Source organism: Siphateles boraxobius, unplaced genomic scaffold (assembly GCF_051911475.1).
Source record: "Siphateles boraxobius isolate OS27281-9 unplaced genomic scaffold, OSU_SipBor_1 223, whole genome shotgun sequence".
NCBI lineage: Eukaryota > Metazoa > Chordata > Actinopteri > Cypriniformes > Leuciscidae > Siphateles > Siphateles boraxobius.
In genome coordinates, this window is record NW_027508837.1 from 480,880 (window position 1) to 498,647 (window position 17,768).

The 17,768-nt window shown below is 41.7% G+C and overlaps 1 protein-coding gene across 1 annotated transcript; it reads right to left on the reverse strand.

Moving 5' to 3' along the window:
- Positions 1-454: 454 nt before the first annotated feature.
- LOC143747519 (kynurenine formamidase-like) lies at positions 455-17,397 on the reverse strand. Its single transcript, XM_077240312.1, has 11 exons — positions 17,246-17,397; positions 15,380-15,470; positions 14,998-15,102; positions 13,772-13,820; positions 12,810-12,895; positions 10,972-11,044; positions 10,800-10,897; positions 9,510-9,588; positions 1,493-1,628; positions 1,096-1,200; positions 455-991 (listed from the first exon to the last, which is right to left on the reverse strand). Exons 1-11 carry the CDS (start codon positions 17,273-17,275, stop codon positions 962-964), a joined length of 882 nt encoding a protein of 293 aa, XP_077096427.1. The 5' UTR covers positions 17,276-17,397; the 3' UTR covers positions 455-961.
- Positions 17,398-17,768: the final 371 nt, after the last annotated feature.

The following is a 17,768-nucleotide window of genomic DNA, read 5'->3' on the forward strand; positions in this document are numbered from 1 at the left end:
ATTATTTTTCTATTGAACAAAAATCACATGAATAATTAAAAATCTAAATTAAACCTCTCTAACACACTTTTAGCTGGATATATACCATGTACAATTTTAAATGTAACCTCTTTTACTTTATTATTTATTTATACCTGAAAGTCCTGAAGATTGGCAACCAACATCATCGAATTCTGATTAATATTCACGAGAAAAGCCTTCATCTAAAATCACGAGTTTTGTTTTACTAATTTTATTTGTTTTACGAGCTAATTTATTTTAACTAATGTAATAAAACTGACCTTAAATTATGCTACGAATATTAGAAGTGTACAATGAGTTTGCCCTTGTCTATGAATTCCTCTTGACACGCTCCTCTAATACAGAGACTGTGTTGTTTTAATGGACAATATCTCCATTATCCGCTGGACCGGCCTGTGACATGAACAAACAACTACAACAACACCAGAACGTGTTCATATCAGCCTTTTATTGAACTGAAATGCCTCAAATCACACACACTAACAACATATTCACACACAGTTACACTGATAAAACATGTTTAAACCAGACTAGTTAAGGCTAGTGCAAGGCTGGTTTAAACCTGTTTTTCTAGCGCTAATTAAATTAAAACTTCAAACAGAATACTTTAGTACTTGTAATACCAAATAAACAGTGACCATTTCCAGTGCAATCACTAAATGCCAAATAACTGCTATATTCATTTGTGACTTTATATGATCAACAACTAATAACATTTGCATGTCAAATGAATGGTTAAAAATACATTTAAAAACAACCATATTAAAGACGTTCAGTCATGTGACCGCAGCAGAAAATGTTACACAGCTCTGAATGTACCGACACACACACACAGATAATGATAAAAACGGTTAATATTAGTGTCTGATTGGACAAAGAGTGAGGTCGTGTTGAGGTCAACTCACAGCAATGCAATGCATTCTGGGTAATTGGACGATCGTCAACTTTTCCCCATCATCTTTAGCAGGAGCTTCAGGAGATAAGAAGAAATGCCGATCAGAAGTAAATATTAAGTATAAAAATAGCATTTTACACTTTTATCAGGCTAAAAATAAAAATAAATGATGATTAAACCTGTGTGAGGAGGTAATCCTCATCTACGAGCTGCTCTATGATGCTGAAATGATCAGTGTTGGGAACGTCTACAAAAGAGACCGTAAGACCGGCAGATTCCAGAGCCTAGAAGATCAAAAACACAAACTTTAAAACACATTTCACATTTATTTGTACAGCGCTTTTCACAATACACATCATTTCCAGAAAATGCACGAGTCTACATTATAATTTACAGTGATTGTTATCAGAGGAAACTGTCTAAGTTATGCATTTCAGGAATGCACATATACAAAATCACAGTTAGATAAAAATGTATTAATTTAAACAATGTATTAATTTAAGGCCAAAACAATGAGCTCATTGAAGTAATGAATACTGTGCATGAATAATAATGTGGGGAAGTAAATGTCGTTACTTTGAAATATTCCTCCGACTGCCTCCGAAACTCGGGCGAGTCGTTCTGCGCCACAGCAACGATGATGTCACAGGAAGTAGACGAGACTTTGAGCTGCGACAGGAAGTGGCTCGGGCTGTTCCTTAACGCCACTTCCCTGAAAAAAAATCACTGGGGTTTATGGAAACGTTTCTGACAACAGCAGCACAAATTAGAATTTCGAATATTCGTCGAATAAATTTTTCTTTAAAGAAACGGCACAATCGAATGCAAAAAACGTGCATTCGAATTTTTAGTGTGTTGAGATGCGCTCGAGACATGGTGATGACGTAACAGACGCGGTGTGTGTTTGTTAGCTTATCCGGTGTACAGTGTATACGGCTGCATTGTTCATCTGAAAAATGGCGGGAAAAGGCTCTTCCTCCTGATGAAAACACTCTTTGTAGGCAAAAATCGTGCAACGACACACTTGACCAAACCTGCACATGTGTGAGAGTGAGTGTGTGATTGTGTGTGAGTAGTAAGTGTGTGAGTGTGTGTGAGTGTGTGTGTGTGTGTGTGTGTTTGTGTGTGTGTGTGTGTGAAAGCGCTCAGCATTCGCTCAGATCAAGAGCGTCTGGTGTTTGTGATGATCAATATGTAGATGTAGTGAGTAGAAGTGTGTGTTTCTGAATGGCAGTTTGCTGTTGTGTGTTCATACAGTGCATTACACTGTGTGTTGTGTGTTCATGTAGTGTTGTGTGTTCATACAGTGCATTACACTGTGTGTTGTGTGTTCATGTAGTGTTGTGTATTCATGTAGTGCATTACACTGTGTTCATGTAGTGCATTACACTGTGTGTTGTGTGTTCATGTAGTGTTGTGTGTTCATGTAGTGCATTACACTGTGTGTTGTGTGTTCATGTAGTGTTGTGTGTTCATGTAGTGCATTACACTGTGTTCATGTAGTGTTGTGTGTTCATGTAGTGTTGTGTGTTCATGTAGTGTTGTGTGTTCATGTAGTGCATTACACTGTGTGTTGTGTGTTGATGTAGTGCATTACGCTGTGTGTTCATGTAGTGCATTACACTGTGTGTTGTGTGTTCATGTAGTGCATTACGCTGTGTGTTGTGTGTTGATGTAGTGCATTACGCTGTGTGTTGTGTGTTGTTGTAGTGCATTACGCTGTGTGTTGTGTGTTCATGTAGTGCATTACGCTGTGTGTTGTGTGTTGATGTAGTGCATTACACTGTGTGTTCATGTAGTGTTGTGTGTTCATGTAGTGCATTACGCTGTGTGTTGTGTGTTCATGTAGTGCATTACGCTGTGTGTTGTGTGTTCATGTAGTGCATTACGCTGTGTGTTGTGTGTTGATGTAGTGCATTACGCTGTGTGTTCATGTAGTGCATTACGCTGTGTGTTGTGTGTTTATGTAGTGCATTACACTGTGTGTTCATGTAGTGCATTACACTGTGTGTTGTGTGTTCATGTAGTGCATTACACTGTGTGTTGTGTGTTCATGTAGTGCATTACGCTGTGTGTTGTGTGTTGATGTAGTGCATTACGCTGTGTGTTGTGTGTTGATGTAGTGCATTACGCTGTGTGTTGTGTGTTCATGTAGTGCATTACGCTGTGTGTTGTGTGTTGATGTAGTGCATTACGCTGTGTGTTCATGTAGTGCATTACACTGTGTGTTCATGTAGTGTTGTGTGTTCATGTAGTGCATTACGCTGTGTGTTGTGTGTTCATGTAGTGCATTACGCTGTGTGTTGTGTGTTCATGTAGTGCATTACGCTGTGTGTTGTGTGTTCATGTAGTGCATTACGCTGTGTTCATGTAGTGCATTACGCTGTGTGTTGTGTGTTGATGTAGTGCATTACGCTGTGTGTTCATGTAGTGTTGTGTGTTCATGTAGTGCATTACACTGTGTGTTCATGTAGTGTTGTGTGTTCATGTAGTGTTGTGTGTTCATGTAGTGCATTACACTGTGTGTTCATGTAGTGTTGTGTGTTCATGTAGTGCATTACACTGTATGTTCATGTAGTGTTGTGTGTTCATGTAGTGTTGTGTGTTCATGTAGTGCATTACACTGTGTTCATGTAGTGCATTACGCTGTGTGTTGTGTGTTCATGTAGTGCATTACGCTGTGTGTTGTGTGTTGATGTAGTGCATTACGCTGTGTGTTCATGTAGTGCATTACACTGTGTGTTCATGTAGTGTTGTGTGTTCATGTAGTGCATTACGCTGTGTGTTGTGTGTTCATGTAGTGCATTACGCTGTGTGTTGTGTGTTCATGTAGTGCATTACGCTGTGTGTTGTGTGTTGATGTAGTGCATTACGCTGTGTTCATGTAGTGCATTACGCTGTGTGTTGTGTGTTGATGTAGTGCATTACGCTGTGTGTTCATGTAGTGTTGTGTGTTCATGTAGTGCATTACACTGTGTGTTCATGTAGTGTTGTGTGTTCATGTAGTGTTGTGTGTTCATGTAGTGCATTACACTGTGTGTTCATGTAGTGTTGTGTGTTCATGTAGTGCATTACACTGTATGTCCATGTAGTGTTGTGTGTTCATGTAGTGTTGTGTGTTCATGTAGTGCATTACACTGTGTTCATGTAGTGCATTACGCTGTGTGTTGTGTGTTCATGTAGTGCATTACGCTGTGTGTTGAAATGTTTTCTCAGGTTTTTGATGCACAAACACAGTTCCCTATGAAGGCTACGGAACTTCGACATTACGAATGTCGTATATGGGAACTCCTCTCATCCTTCGCTTCCGCTGAAATCTTATAGGCTAACGCCAGCAGAGCTGGCAAATTGACGCGAATATGCAAAGTCAGCCCTCAGGGATGGAGGGTCCTGCGACTTCTGTGCGGACATATCCCTCAGAGCCCTCAAGGCCAGGCGGGACGAAGCTCGTGCTGCTGCGGGGATTGGGCCTGCTGCCGCCACCGAGCCGCTGGCAGGCCCCCCCAACCGCGGAGTCGAGGTTCGACCCCCGGTGAGTTTCCCCGACCCCTCCTTTCAACCCCCTCGCGAGGTCGCTGACTTCGTTTCCTTCGGGGCGAGTGTGGAGGAAGACTCTATGTCCCTGTCGGCCTCCGAGAACGACTGGGGTGCGGAGCAGGCCGCTCCACTGGCAACCACGGAGCAAGAGACCCCGGCAGACCTCCAGGAAGAGCTCTTCCGTATCCTCTCGAAGGCCGTCGAGGAACTGGATTTATCGTGGAAAGCTCCCGATGAACCACCTCAGAGCAAACTGGATACGTGGTTCCTCCAATCGAGCCGCCGTCAGGCCGCTTCGAAAAGGGGAACACCGTTCTTTCCTGACGTGCATGAGCACGTGGTGAAGTCGTGGGCGGCCCCGCAATCAGCGCGCACCCTCACTTCAACCCAGGCCATGTTTGCACCGGTGGACGAGGCGGGGGACCATGGCTACCTACGCATCCCCCCTGTCGAGGAGACCGTCGCCGCACATCTCTGCTCGTCGGCTCCCGCCCTGGGCTCGGACCGCAGCCTGCCGTCCCGAGCTTGCAGTTTACGGCTCACCAGGCTAACAAGGCCTACGGCGCCGCGGGGGAGGCGGTTTCTGCACTACACGCCATGGCTGTTCTTCAGGTGCCACAGGCCAAGCAGTTGAAGTCTCTGGATGGTGCCGCCTCTGTCGACGCTGACGCCATCCGGGATCTCCGTTCGGCCACGGACCTCGCGCTCCTGGCCACAAAGCGCTCGGCCCAGGCAATTGGCCGTTCGATCGGGTATCTGGTGGTCCTCCACAGACACCTGTGGCTCACCCTGTCTGACTTGCAGGAGGCGGACAGGAAGAAACTGGTAAATGCACCGATCTCCCCTGCAGGCCTGTTCGGAGACGCCGTGGAGAAGGTAACCGAGCGGTACTCCGAGACACAGAAGAAGGCGAAGGCGATGAGCCACATGATTCCTCGGAGGGCGCCGATGCCAGGCGTCAGTCAGCGCCCCGCCCGGGACCGGGTGCCCGTAAGGGCCGAAGCGGACAGTGGCATGGAGCCGGAAACAAGAGGCCGGCTCAGAGGAGCCCGCGCAGGAAGCCCACCTCGTCCTCGGCGAGACCCAAGCAGTCGTCCTGACGGCTCGGGCAAGAGGAGAGGAGAGCGCCAGGATGGCCCCGCGTCCAAGCGAAGGCGCTCGAGAGCACGTGGTCCCTCAGCGTTCTGCGAGCGACACGTGCAGTCATGTTGTGAATGTTGTATGTTGTTCAAAAATAAAGAAAATTACTTCTTCTCAAACAGAGCTTTTTTCCCCTCTTGCACCACACACTGTGTTACCCACCCTGCCTTCGAGCAGCGCAGAGTCACGGTCATTAACTATAAAGGCACCTCGCGGGAAGCGCAAGGAGTCCATTCCCACCCCTCACATAGCGGCGATGACCGCAGGTTTAGTTCGGCCCACACTCAGTCATTCCCTGACAGCGTGGGAAGCTATTCCGGGCATTTCGCCGTGGGTGTTGAATGTAATTCGGCACGGGTACACACTTCAGTTCAAACGCAGGCCACCCCGCTTTCGCGGCGTAATTCAGTCATTAACTTTGCCCCAAAGCGCTCACGTACTGAGGCAGGAAGTGTGCAGCCTGCTCGAGAAAGAAGCGATAGAACCGGTTCCCCCGAGCGAGCGGGAGAGCGGGTTCTACAGCCGCTACTTCGTAGTGCCGAAGAAAGGAGGGGGTCTCCGCCCTATACTGGATCTGAGACCTGTCAACAGAGCGCTTCACAAGCGCGCCTTCAGGATGACTACTCTGAAGCAAATCCTAGCGCAAATTCGCCCCAGGGATTGGTTCGCTTCTGTGGATTTAAAGGACGCTTACTTTCATATCCAGATAGTAAAGTGTCACAGGCGATTCCTGAGGTTTGCGTTCGAGAATTCGGTGTACCAATACACGGTGCTTCTGTTTGGGCTAGCCCTCGCTCCTCGAACATTTTCAAAATGCATAGACGCGGCACTTTCACCCCTCAGATCGTTTTGAATTATCTGGACGACTGGCTGGTTCTCGCGCAGTCGATAGAAACGCTGGTCAGCCATGTGGAAGTCCTCCTTCGTCACTTGGAGACGCTCGGTTTGAGGGTGAACTTCCAGAAAAGTGTGCTCACACCGAGGCAGACTTCCACTTTCCTGGGAGTATGCTTGGATTCGGTGAGAATGAGAGCGCGCCTCTCCCCCGAGCGAGTGGAGGCTCTGAGCTCTTCTCTCGGTCTCTTCAGACCTGGCAAGCTCGTCCCACTGAAGGAATTTCAGAGGCTATTGGGATGGATGGCAGCGGCTTCTTCAGTGTGTCATCTGGGGCTGCTGCATATGAGACCGCTTCAACACTGGCTGAAAACGCGCGTTCCCCCGAGTGCGTGGTATTCCGGCCACAAGCGCATTATGGTCACCCGCGGATGCGCCCGCGCCCTGGCCCGGTGGAAGAACCCAGATCTCTTCAGTTCCGGCGTCCCTATGGGTTTAGTGACGCGGCGCGTGGAGATCCTGACGGACGCTTCGTCCACCGGATGGGGAGCGGATATGCTCTCGAGGAGCGGGATTCCTCAAGGGGAATGGAGGCTTCACCCCGGGACGGTTCAGCTGAGATGGAATCGTTTCGGCAGGGCAGAGGTCGACCTCTTTGCGACGAGCGAGAACACGCATTGTCAGATGTTCTTTTTGCTGTCCCGTTCCCCTCGGGAGATGGACGCGCTAACTGCGCGGTGGCCGAAAGGATGTCTCTATGCTTTTCCTCCGGTGAAAATCTTGCCCATGGTGTTGTGCAAAATCAGGGAGGAGAAGGCTTTGGTGACTCTGGTAGCCCCGAACTGGTCGAATCAGCCTTGGTTCGCGGATTTGGTGGAGTTACTGGCAGGGCAGCCATGGGAGATTCCGCTCAGGAAGGACCTGCTGTCTCAGGCGAACGGAACGATCTGGCATCACAGCCCCGGACTGTGGAGCCTTCATGTGTGGCCGCTGCAGGGTCGCTGAGCGGGCGGGATGCGGTACACTCGCGAGTTTTGAAAACCATCGCGGAAGCAAGAGCCCCGTCCACCAGGCGCCTGTACGCTCTTAAGTGGGGTGTTTTCTCAAAATGGTGTCAGGATGACGGTATAGACCCAACGAACTGCTCTGTGTCGGTTATTCTGCGCTTTCTTCAGCACAGGATGGATGAAGGGAATCTTCCATCCACTCTGAAGGTATATGTGGCCGCTATTGCAGCATTTCACCCCCATGTTGACGGACAGTCTATCGGCAGACATGCGTCGGTGACCCGGTTCCTCAAGGGAGCTAGGAGATTACGCCCTGCACAGCCACCTTCGGTGCCGCCGTGGGATTTAGCTTTGGTCTTGGAGGCATTGTCACGACCGCCTTTTGAGCCCTTAGCTTCTATTGCCATTAAGGAGCTTTCGGTTTAAACGGCGCTGCTTCTCGCTCTCGCTTCGGCGAAGCGGGTTGGGGATTTACAGGCTTTCTCTGTAAGTGAAGATTGTATTCGCTTTGGGCCGGGAAACTGTAATGTAACTCTCAGACCGAGGCCGGGCTATGTCCCTAAGTCGCTCAATACCCCGTTCAGAGTGCAGATAGTTTCTCTGCCGGCACTGTCTGCTGAGCCATCAACCTCTCAGGGTTCGGATGCTCAGAGTGCTATTTGCCCAGTCAGAGCACTTCGGGAATACATTTCTCGCTCGGCTGCTTTTCGGGATTCGGACCAGCTGTTTGTGTGCTTTGGCGGGTGCAACAAGGGACGGGGAGTCTCTAAACAGAGGCTTGCTCACTGGATTGTGGACGCTATTGTTTTGGCTTATGATTGCCTGGGGCAGGAATGCCCCCTTAACGTCAAGGCTCATACGACTAGGGCGGTGGCCTCCTCGTGGGCCTGGACTAAAGGGATGTCTATTCAGGATTTATGTCTTGCGGCTGGCTGATCTTCTCAGAACACGTTTGCCAGGTTTTATAAGTTGGATTTGCCCTCTGTAGCGTCTCAATTGCTTTCGGTGAGTTGATTGTGTACACATCATTTAGAGCTGCTCCGCGCTTTGCTCATGAGTTGTTCTGTGCTTTTGTGTGTTTTTACTGTTGCCAACGCTATGCGTTGGCCTTCTCTTACTGTTGTTGTTGCCCTGTTGATCGTCAGTGCAAACTTTCCCCGGTTATACTGCTCGGGATATGCAAATTCTGGCAGTGTTTTGTAAGCTTGTGATTGGTCCCTTTGGGCCTATCAGAGGTTAGAGGTTCGCTATTGGCCAATCTCAGCCTATCGGAGGCTTGCAAACTGGGAGGGCGGTCTTGGGTTTTTGGATCTGTGTCAGTGGTTTGTTTTGGCTGCCACGGCGGAATTCTATACTGTTCCCATATACGACATTCGTAATGTCGAAGTTCCGTAGCCTTGATAGGGAACGTCTCCGGTTACTTATGTAACCTCGGTTCCCTGAAAGGCAAGGAACGAGACATTACGCTCGCCGCCGTGTTCGCTATTGTTTTAGCGTTTCATTCGATTCTGAAGGGAATTGATGCTACACTTGCTTTATACTGCTACGAGGTGTCAGTATTTGCATATTCGCGTGAATTTGCCAGCTCCGCTGGCGTTAGCCTATAAGATTTCAGCGGAAGTGAAGGATGAGAGGAGTTCCCATATACGACATTCGTAATGTCTCGTTCCTTGCCTTTCAGGGAACCGAGGTTACATAAGTAACCAGAGACGTTTTATCCACTATTGGAACCTAATTTTCCTTGCATGCACATTAAGGAAATTATATTTTATTTAAGAACAATTGACTAAAAAGTTAATGCACTTTAAAAAGTGAATGTCATTTAATTTCAATAAAAGATGCGAAGCTTGATTTGGTTTATATTTGCTTATTGCGCCCTCTTGTGGACACATGAGACAATACAGAACTTTTTTTCTCTAACATTATCAAGTATTGCCTTTAAAATTCGAATATAATTCGAATTTTGCTAAGATTTAAGAAAGAAATTCGATTTTAGCTTTTCAGGCGTTGTGACAGCCCTAAACACCAGCATCTTATAGTTGTGTGTTCAAAGGCCTTGCATGGAAGACACTCACTCGTTCATCTTCAGCGGCTCGTTCACGTATGTGGACAGGATCGGCTGCAGGTCATAAACGCCACTGACCAGAACAGCACCTGACAGCACAAACAAGAGCAGAAAAGCCTCCAGAGTCACTGAAATCACACTTAATGTCTGAATATGATTGCATTTGATGAGTAAATATCAAACCAAGAGTGAAAAAAAGATGCACAAACAAACTTTACAACTCTTTAAAACTACTGTATTATATTTGATACACACCCCTAAATAATCAACATGATATTTTCACACAATCTCCTCCAGTCCTTCTGTGTCTGACTGAGAGTTTAGACTCTTTTATCAAGTAAAAGTCTTTTAGTATAATTGTACAAACGTCCTCCTTCAGCTCGAGCTTCACGAGTCTTTCTGCTGTCAATCTACACTGATTTTATCAAGTAAACGCAAGAATAACTTTGATATTGTTAGTAATATTTCAGCTGGACTGAAGCAGGTTTATTGATTATAATCATCATTTATTAGAAAAATCATGAGTATCAAATATGATCATCGGGCTTTTGAGGAAGGATTATTTGTTCATCTCTCAATCATCGTTGTGTTGCATTGTGTTTAAAAACCACAGAGCTTTGATCATAAATCGACGCATTTAAATATCATTTTACTAAGACATATTATTGTCAGATATTGATATTTATATGCATTTTATGTAAATATCTGCTATAAAGATCTCACTGATTTACATTACAAGCATCAGAATTTCAGCACTTTCAGTGCATATAAATATCAGCATCTGCAGCAAATATCATATTTTTGCTCAGTTTGAGTCTCTAAATAAAATACAGCTGTTTTTTCTCACTATATCAAACTATATGAGCCATAAAACCCTGATGGATCAAATATGAAACCACAAAATACATTTTTTAAACTTCTTGTATATATATATATATATATATATATATATATATATATATATATATATTTATTTTGTCTGAAGGGTAAATAAACTGTTCCATTTAGCAAAAAAAGATATATATTCCATATGTCAGGCTGTACAGGGATAATAAGTCTCTAAATAAAATTAAGCTGTTTTTTCCTCCATATTCTCACTATATCCGACTATATGAGCCATACAATTCTGATGGATAAAAAAAAATCCAAATGCAAACTTATTTTTATTTATATATATTTTGTCTAAAGGATAAATAAACCAATTTCATTTAACAAATAAGTCAGGCTTCACCGGGATAATAAGTGTGTGAATAAGGGCTACAGTAAAACTGAGAGGGTGTTTAATATTTAATATCCACACCTTTGATTTGCGGGGAAATGTCGTATTCGGACCAATCGGTGGACAGAACCATGGCGGCCAGGTGTGCTCCCGCAGAATGCCCACACAGGTAAAGCCCGCTGAGAAGCACAGAGAACAGCATGAGCACAGGCTTCCCATCAGCCACCTCTCTACCTGACGCATGAACACACACCTGATGTGCGAATACTGCTGGATCACAGACGCCACGCTCCTGCGCACCTGAGACACCATCAGGTCCATGTTCCCTGCACACACACACACACACACACACACACACACACACACACACACACACATACACACACACATACACACACACACACACACACACACACACATACACACACACATACACACACACACACACACACACACATTGCTTAGTTGGGTACATTTAATGTTCAACAGTATTATTGATCCCTTAGTCATGATAATGCACATTCTGAACTTAAATGGTTATAATTCAAGAATGCATTGGAATATAAATGTAAGATTGGTCTTGTTTTAAAGAAGACATTTGGCACATTTTTTTAGAAGTGAAATAAATTAAGAAAGTGAAAAAGAAAAAAATTATAGAAGTTTGAGTTTATGAAAATGTACAATGTAAACATTTAATTATTCATATTTTATATAAAATATATATATTTTTTAAAACTGGTGGACTCTAAAACTGCTAGAAAATCAAAATCAAAATTCTGAACAAGTTGTGTTTCAAATTTTAGGTTGATATCCCAAAAACTGAGCTTTCAGTGAGAGTGTGTGTGGGCGCAGTAACACACTCTTCCACTAGAACACCAGACTCCATTACTGCACATATAAGGGCGCATCCATTTCCATGTGTTTTGAGTGATCTGAACCATTATTTCAACAATTTTCAAACAATTTATGAAGTAGACATCCTATTTACAAGTAGTATGGGAAGTCTGGCAGATTTTGATATGAATTCAACCTCTAATAAACACATAAAAAGACCACATATGAGCGTTATAGCTTGCAGCCACATCACAAATGGTGAATCTATTACATTTTTTCTTTATATTTAAAAGTTTCAGACCTTTTTTTCTAAAAAAAAATTAATTGATGTTTTGTTTTGAACTCTTGGCATGAGTCTACCATTGTCTGAACACGCCTTAGGAGTATAAAAATATTCTTGTTGCAAATTGATAAATTATGTCTCCTCTATAATTTACTTTGAAAATCAGATTGTAAGCTTTCAAATGATATATATTGTGTCAAGATTAGTTTAGGTTTAGTATAGGATATTACTGTTTTAAATATGTGAGGGCTATGGGCCCACTTAAAGGTGGACGATGACGCAATTTTTTAAAAACACACACACACACACACACACACACACACACGCTGCGACCCAATTCGCCTACTTATACTACGACCTAAAAGTATGTACAAAAGCAAAAGCTTTTGGGACAAACTACTTCGTCATCTTTAACGGACAGCTCTGTTGCTTAGTTACTGCTTAAACTGACCTGTCAATCATCTTTCACAGTTACAACCCTCCATTCAATCTAATTTAATTTCCTATTTCATGCGGAGACGCAATTTGAATATAATGATGCATTTAAAAGGTAATGGCTAAACGTATCTTTACAAAAGTTCACAATGCTGCTGCAGATGCAATATAATGTAGACAACGTTGAATAAATACATTTTTCGTCATTTTAGATACTGATAATGAATCACTCAAACCCCTTTATCTAATCCTCTCTACATAACCGCCGGACTCGCACGTCCTCCATGTCTGTAGTTTTTTTAACACTTTTTATTCGTGTTTGTAGTTCTAACCGAATCCTCGTCCAACTCGCGGTGGGTTGTGGGCAATATTAGCCGTTAGCGTGTTCACGGATCTGCACGTCGGATTCTGACCGAAAAAACATTTCAACATACTACGATTTGGGACATACTGATTCTATTTTCGAATACGGATAGTATGCGAATTGGGACGCACAGAAACAAAACGCATCCGTTTCCCATGATCCTCTGCAGTCGTACCTGTAGGAGCGGTGCTGTAACCCACGGCGACCACGACGGCACCCTTCTGGACCAGCGGGGGGGCCAGGAACCCGGACTCGTCCTTACTGGGACCCGGGAAACACACAGTTCATAACACTGACATACTGTATGGGGCTTATTCATATTTAGAATTATTGACACATATATATTTTTATTTTTCATTTAAATTTAAGCTTAAGTTTTAGTAATTTAAAAAAAAAGTTTTTAAATTTTATTTTTACATTTATTTATGATTTATTTAAAGCTTTAAGTTTTAGTAATTTAAAAAAAGTTTTTAATTTTTAATTCATTTAAAGCTTTAAGTTTTAGTAATATAAAAAATGCTTTTACAGTTTATTTTTTACATTTATTTATAATTTATTTAAAGCTTTAAGTTTTAGTAATTAAAAATTTTTTTTTTAAATTTATTTAAAGCTTTAAGTTTTAGTAATTTTAAAAAAAGTTTTACAATTTTATTTTATCTTTTAATTTATATATGTATATATGCTTTCGTTATTTTAGTACTTCAAGTTACATGTTGTATTTCAATCATCGTTTATTTTTAAGTAACAAAAAAAAAATTATGGCTTTTTTGGAATTTAAATTAAAATGACAACTTGAGTGCATTTAAATTCCAAATGTAAGTTAGTAGTCTCTTATTGGCCTGATTAAGTTTTAATGCATGTATGGTTGTTTCATCATAACAGGACAGGATGACTATTCTTACAGAAAGTGTTGACGTAATGTGAACTTGACATTTGTTGCATATTTAAAAACTATTATGATTTAACAATGGGTTTTCACTAGTTAACGATAGCACAAATTCATGCTGATTATTTTATTACACAACAATCATCAGTTCAGAGTCACATGCTCACGATACAAACGTAAGGCTCTGACACGGAAATCACATGACAATGTCCCTGGTCACGGAAATAAGCAAAGAAAGCGAGGGATGAGACCTGAGAAACTGCCAGTAACCTCCGTGAAAGTAAATCACCAGCGGCAGATCTGAAACACATTCGACGGAGAATCAGTAATAATAACCTGATAATGAGAGAAAAACACACATTCAGCAGCAGACAGACATTACAGGCCTCAATGAGTCAATCTCACAACAAAAACATCTAGAAACGTCCTGATATATATATATAAAAAATATTATTTTAGTACATATTTTACCGTAACAGTATTTAAAATTTAAATGCCATTAATAGCCATTCAAATTATGCTACTAAAAATAACTGGATTAGCTTTTTAATATGCTAATTTGCATTATATACAGTAACATGTTTCTGAAAGTACATGTAATTCACTCTTTGACGTAGAGTATGATTTATTAACACATCTGAATCTAACATATAATACAGTTCTTTTTAATAACAGGTTAGAATAACAACCCGAAAATGCAAATACCATTTTCTATAAACAAACCAAACTACCTAAAGACAGTTAAATTTGTGATTATTATTATTAGGGTTATTATCGTTAACTAAAACTATTAAAAACTTTTATAGCTGAAATAAAATGTATATTATTTAAAAAAAGAAATCAAAAGATAATAAGAAATGTTGCCATGGCCAAACTGAAAAAAAAGGTTTATGCTGAAGCACTCAAATTATTAACTGGAAATAAATAAAAACTTAACCTAAATAGTAATATTTAAAAAAATTATTATAATAAAAGCACATAACGAAATGACTAAAAATTAAAGTCTCCCTGTGTTGAAAATCAAGTCTTCTCCTTAAAACTGCAGTGAACCAAAGACAGTCTCAAAAACACGGTTTGAAATCGCTGGTGTTTCTGACGTCACAAACTACCTTGTAACCAATCAGATCAACGTGTGATCGTCAACGAGTGGTTCTCTGAGCTGAGTGAGTGAGTGAGTGAGTGGAGGCGGGGCTCATTTGCATATTCATAGAACCGAGAAAACTAAATGAGGCAAGCGTGTGTCGAGTTACATTCAGGATATTTAAAGGCATGAAGACATTTGCTTCAGGAAAAAATGCTTAAATATGTAATTTTAGTGATCAAAGATGAGTTTAAAGGGATAAAATGACTACAGGGGGACTTTAAACTAAAATAAACATGACAAAATAAAACTAAAAGCTCATTTAAAATATTAATAAAACAAAAATAACGTTTGTTATGTAATTCTTCTAGACGGATTACAATAACTGTAACACACCTGGACTGGGGCTGCTGGGAAGGTAAACATCCAGTTTCTCTCTGTCACCTTCACCATATGGCACGTCAATCAAAGCCTGAGTGACAGCTCGAGCTTTCTCTGTGCCTGCAGCACACACACACACACACACACACACACACACACACACACACACACACACACACCTCTAAATTCAGTATTATTGGACCAAAACGCATGTAAACAGTCACAGATGTAGGTCACGTGCTCACAGCTGTTTTACACGCTGCTACCCTCCTGAGGAGCATCTGTGACGTGTATTTAGATGAAGATGAGGCATTTCCCTGTGCTTCATGAATAAAATGAAGTACAATCGTCCTCCTTCCCCCCACACACACACAGCTTCCCCACAAACGCGGCTCACCTGATTTTAAAGCGGCCACGTGGGCTCTGATGACGTCATCCGCGGACATCCTGAGGGACCAGCGACTCGGCGTGTACTGAAGCTCGAGCTCCTGAGGAAAACACGTGACTGAGTGAGTACAGAAGCGCGAGCTCCTGTCGAACACACGTGACTGAGTGAGTACAGAAGCGCGAGCTCCTGTCGAACACACGTGGCGGAGTGAGTACTGAACATAAGGTACTGAAGCTCGAGCTCACAGATAAATAGACTCATGCGCGCGCAGCGACCCCTGCTGGCAGGACACTGTCATTACAACACATCCTAGCAATAACATTGCTCTCGTAAATACTGCAACATGGAACAATCATACAGACCTACTGATTTCCTGAAGGTTATTTTTTTCATGTTATTTCTATTTATTTTTATACATGTACTGTATGTTTAATTTCAACTCTTTTAGTAGACTATATCTTACTGTATCTTGTTTGAAAATGTACTTTATTGCCTTGCTCTACCTCAAGTTTCTTATCCTATGTTTTGTGTGTGTGATACTTGTATATCCTGTGATCCCCAAAAAACTAAAAATCAAGTATACAGTGCACAATATGTGAATTTCTGTATGTATGGAATACCAGGATGATCTATTTTATATTTAACACATAATGCAATGCACCATTTCCAGTGTAATAAATTAACCTTGAGTACTTGGATGCGATTTTTTCACATCTCTCTTGACTATTTTTTATTGGGCTACTAAAAGTTAGGATTTTTATAAAATTAATAGTCATATTTATTATAACAGTGTAGTGAGGTAATGTTTGAAACGTTTACTGTTGCATACAGTTTCATATACTAATAAAAAAAAGTATAAATTGCACATAATACCCTATCAAAGCGAGATTAAATTAATAGAGATTGTTTTGGCTTTACAGCAGCTCCAGAATAAAGTTATAGTCCAGCTGAAGTTAGTTTTGATTAATTCACTTCTGTTGCAAAGACCATTAGTTATTAACTTAGTGGCCGCTAACACACACCGTTCTAACAGAAAACCCTTAATGCGATCCGGCCGCTCATTCACACAACAACAGTGCCTGGCGTCTCGAGAACGCAAACCTTCAAATAAGTTCCAAGGTGCGGGTCTTGAAGAAAAATATATAAATATTTATATTAATCTCTGCAGTGAAGGGAAGGAGGCGTTCACAGGGGAGACTAGTGACACTTCAGGGATGCGTTGTTGCCGTGTTCAGGCGCAGGTCCTTCATCAGATCCGGATACGGCCTGGATCCGGCGGACTGCGGTAAACCTCGGGTTACCCTATAGGCTTACCGCATGACTAAGTTATAAATATGACATAAAATTTCAAAATTGTGACAAAAGTTGAAATGACAAAGTCAAAATTATGTCGAAATTATAATTCTATCACATGATTTTTTAATGTCAAAATTATAACTTTTTAGTGTCATAATTTAGATTTTTTTATTTTAATAATTATGTAAATAAGCAGTTTTTATATCACAGATAGAAAGTTTGACAAGTGCTTGTGATCAAAAGTAATTCTTTATAATTTATAATCTATAAATTAATCTATTATAATCTATTTATAATCTAACATTTCATCCAAGTTTGTATATACTTGCATATGTCTGTAAATATATATATATATACATACATACACACATTTACAAACATGTATATTAAATGCGATTAATAGCGATTAATTGATTTGACAACATAAATAGCTATTAATAAATAAAACATTTAAATTGGCACTTGAAATATTTCTCTTATAAATGCCAGAATTAATTTTCAGTAGTTTATGGACTCATTTCACAATCAACCATCACTGCTTCTTTTCTTTGACACAAAACACACACAAAAACCACTTACATCTGTGTTCATTTTAGTCCAGTCGCTCATGATGGTCTCTTCTGCTGGTCAAGACCTTTGAAACTGCACAAGAGAGGGAACCTCATATCATCATGTGTTATTGACACACGGTCAATAATTAAATGCTTTAAAACCAGAGTTTAAAACACGTCACAATGTGAAAGTCATGTGTAACGTCCTGATGCTTCATTCATTCAACCGTAATCTGGCACATAATAATTGTGCTGGATTGGTGGGTATTAAACGCAAAATTTAGACAACAAAAAAACTGTTCTGTATCAACTTAATGCTCTCTTTATTACTTTTTCTTTATTTTTAAAGCACTCTTCTTGACATTCCCGCCAGAACGCTTACTCAAGATGAGGAACTTCCCCCTCTGTGACGTCAATTACTGAGAAACACGCTAGAGAGGCGGCGACCAATCAAATCACCGGAGCTCATCAGCGCTCATTTTGATTTGTAGATCTGTTCACGGATACACGCCCCCTCGATCATGATTGGTCCTGAAGAACGTGACGCTGCA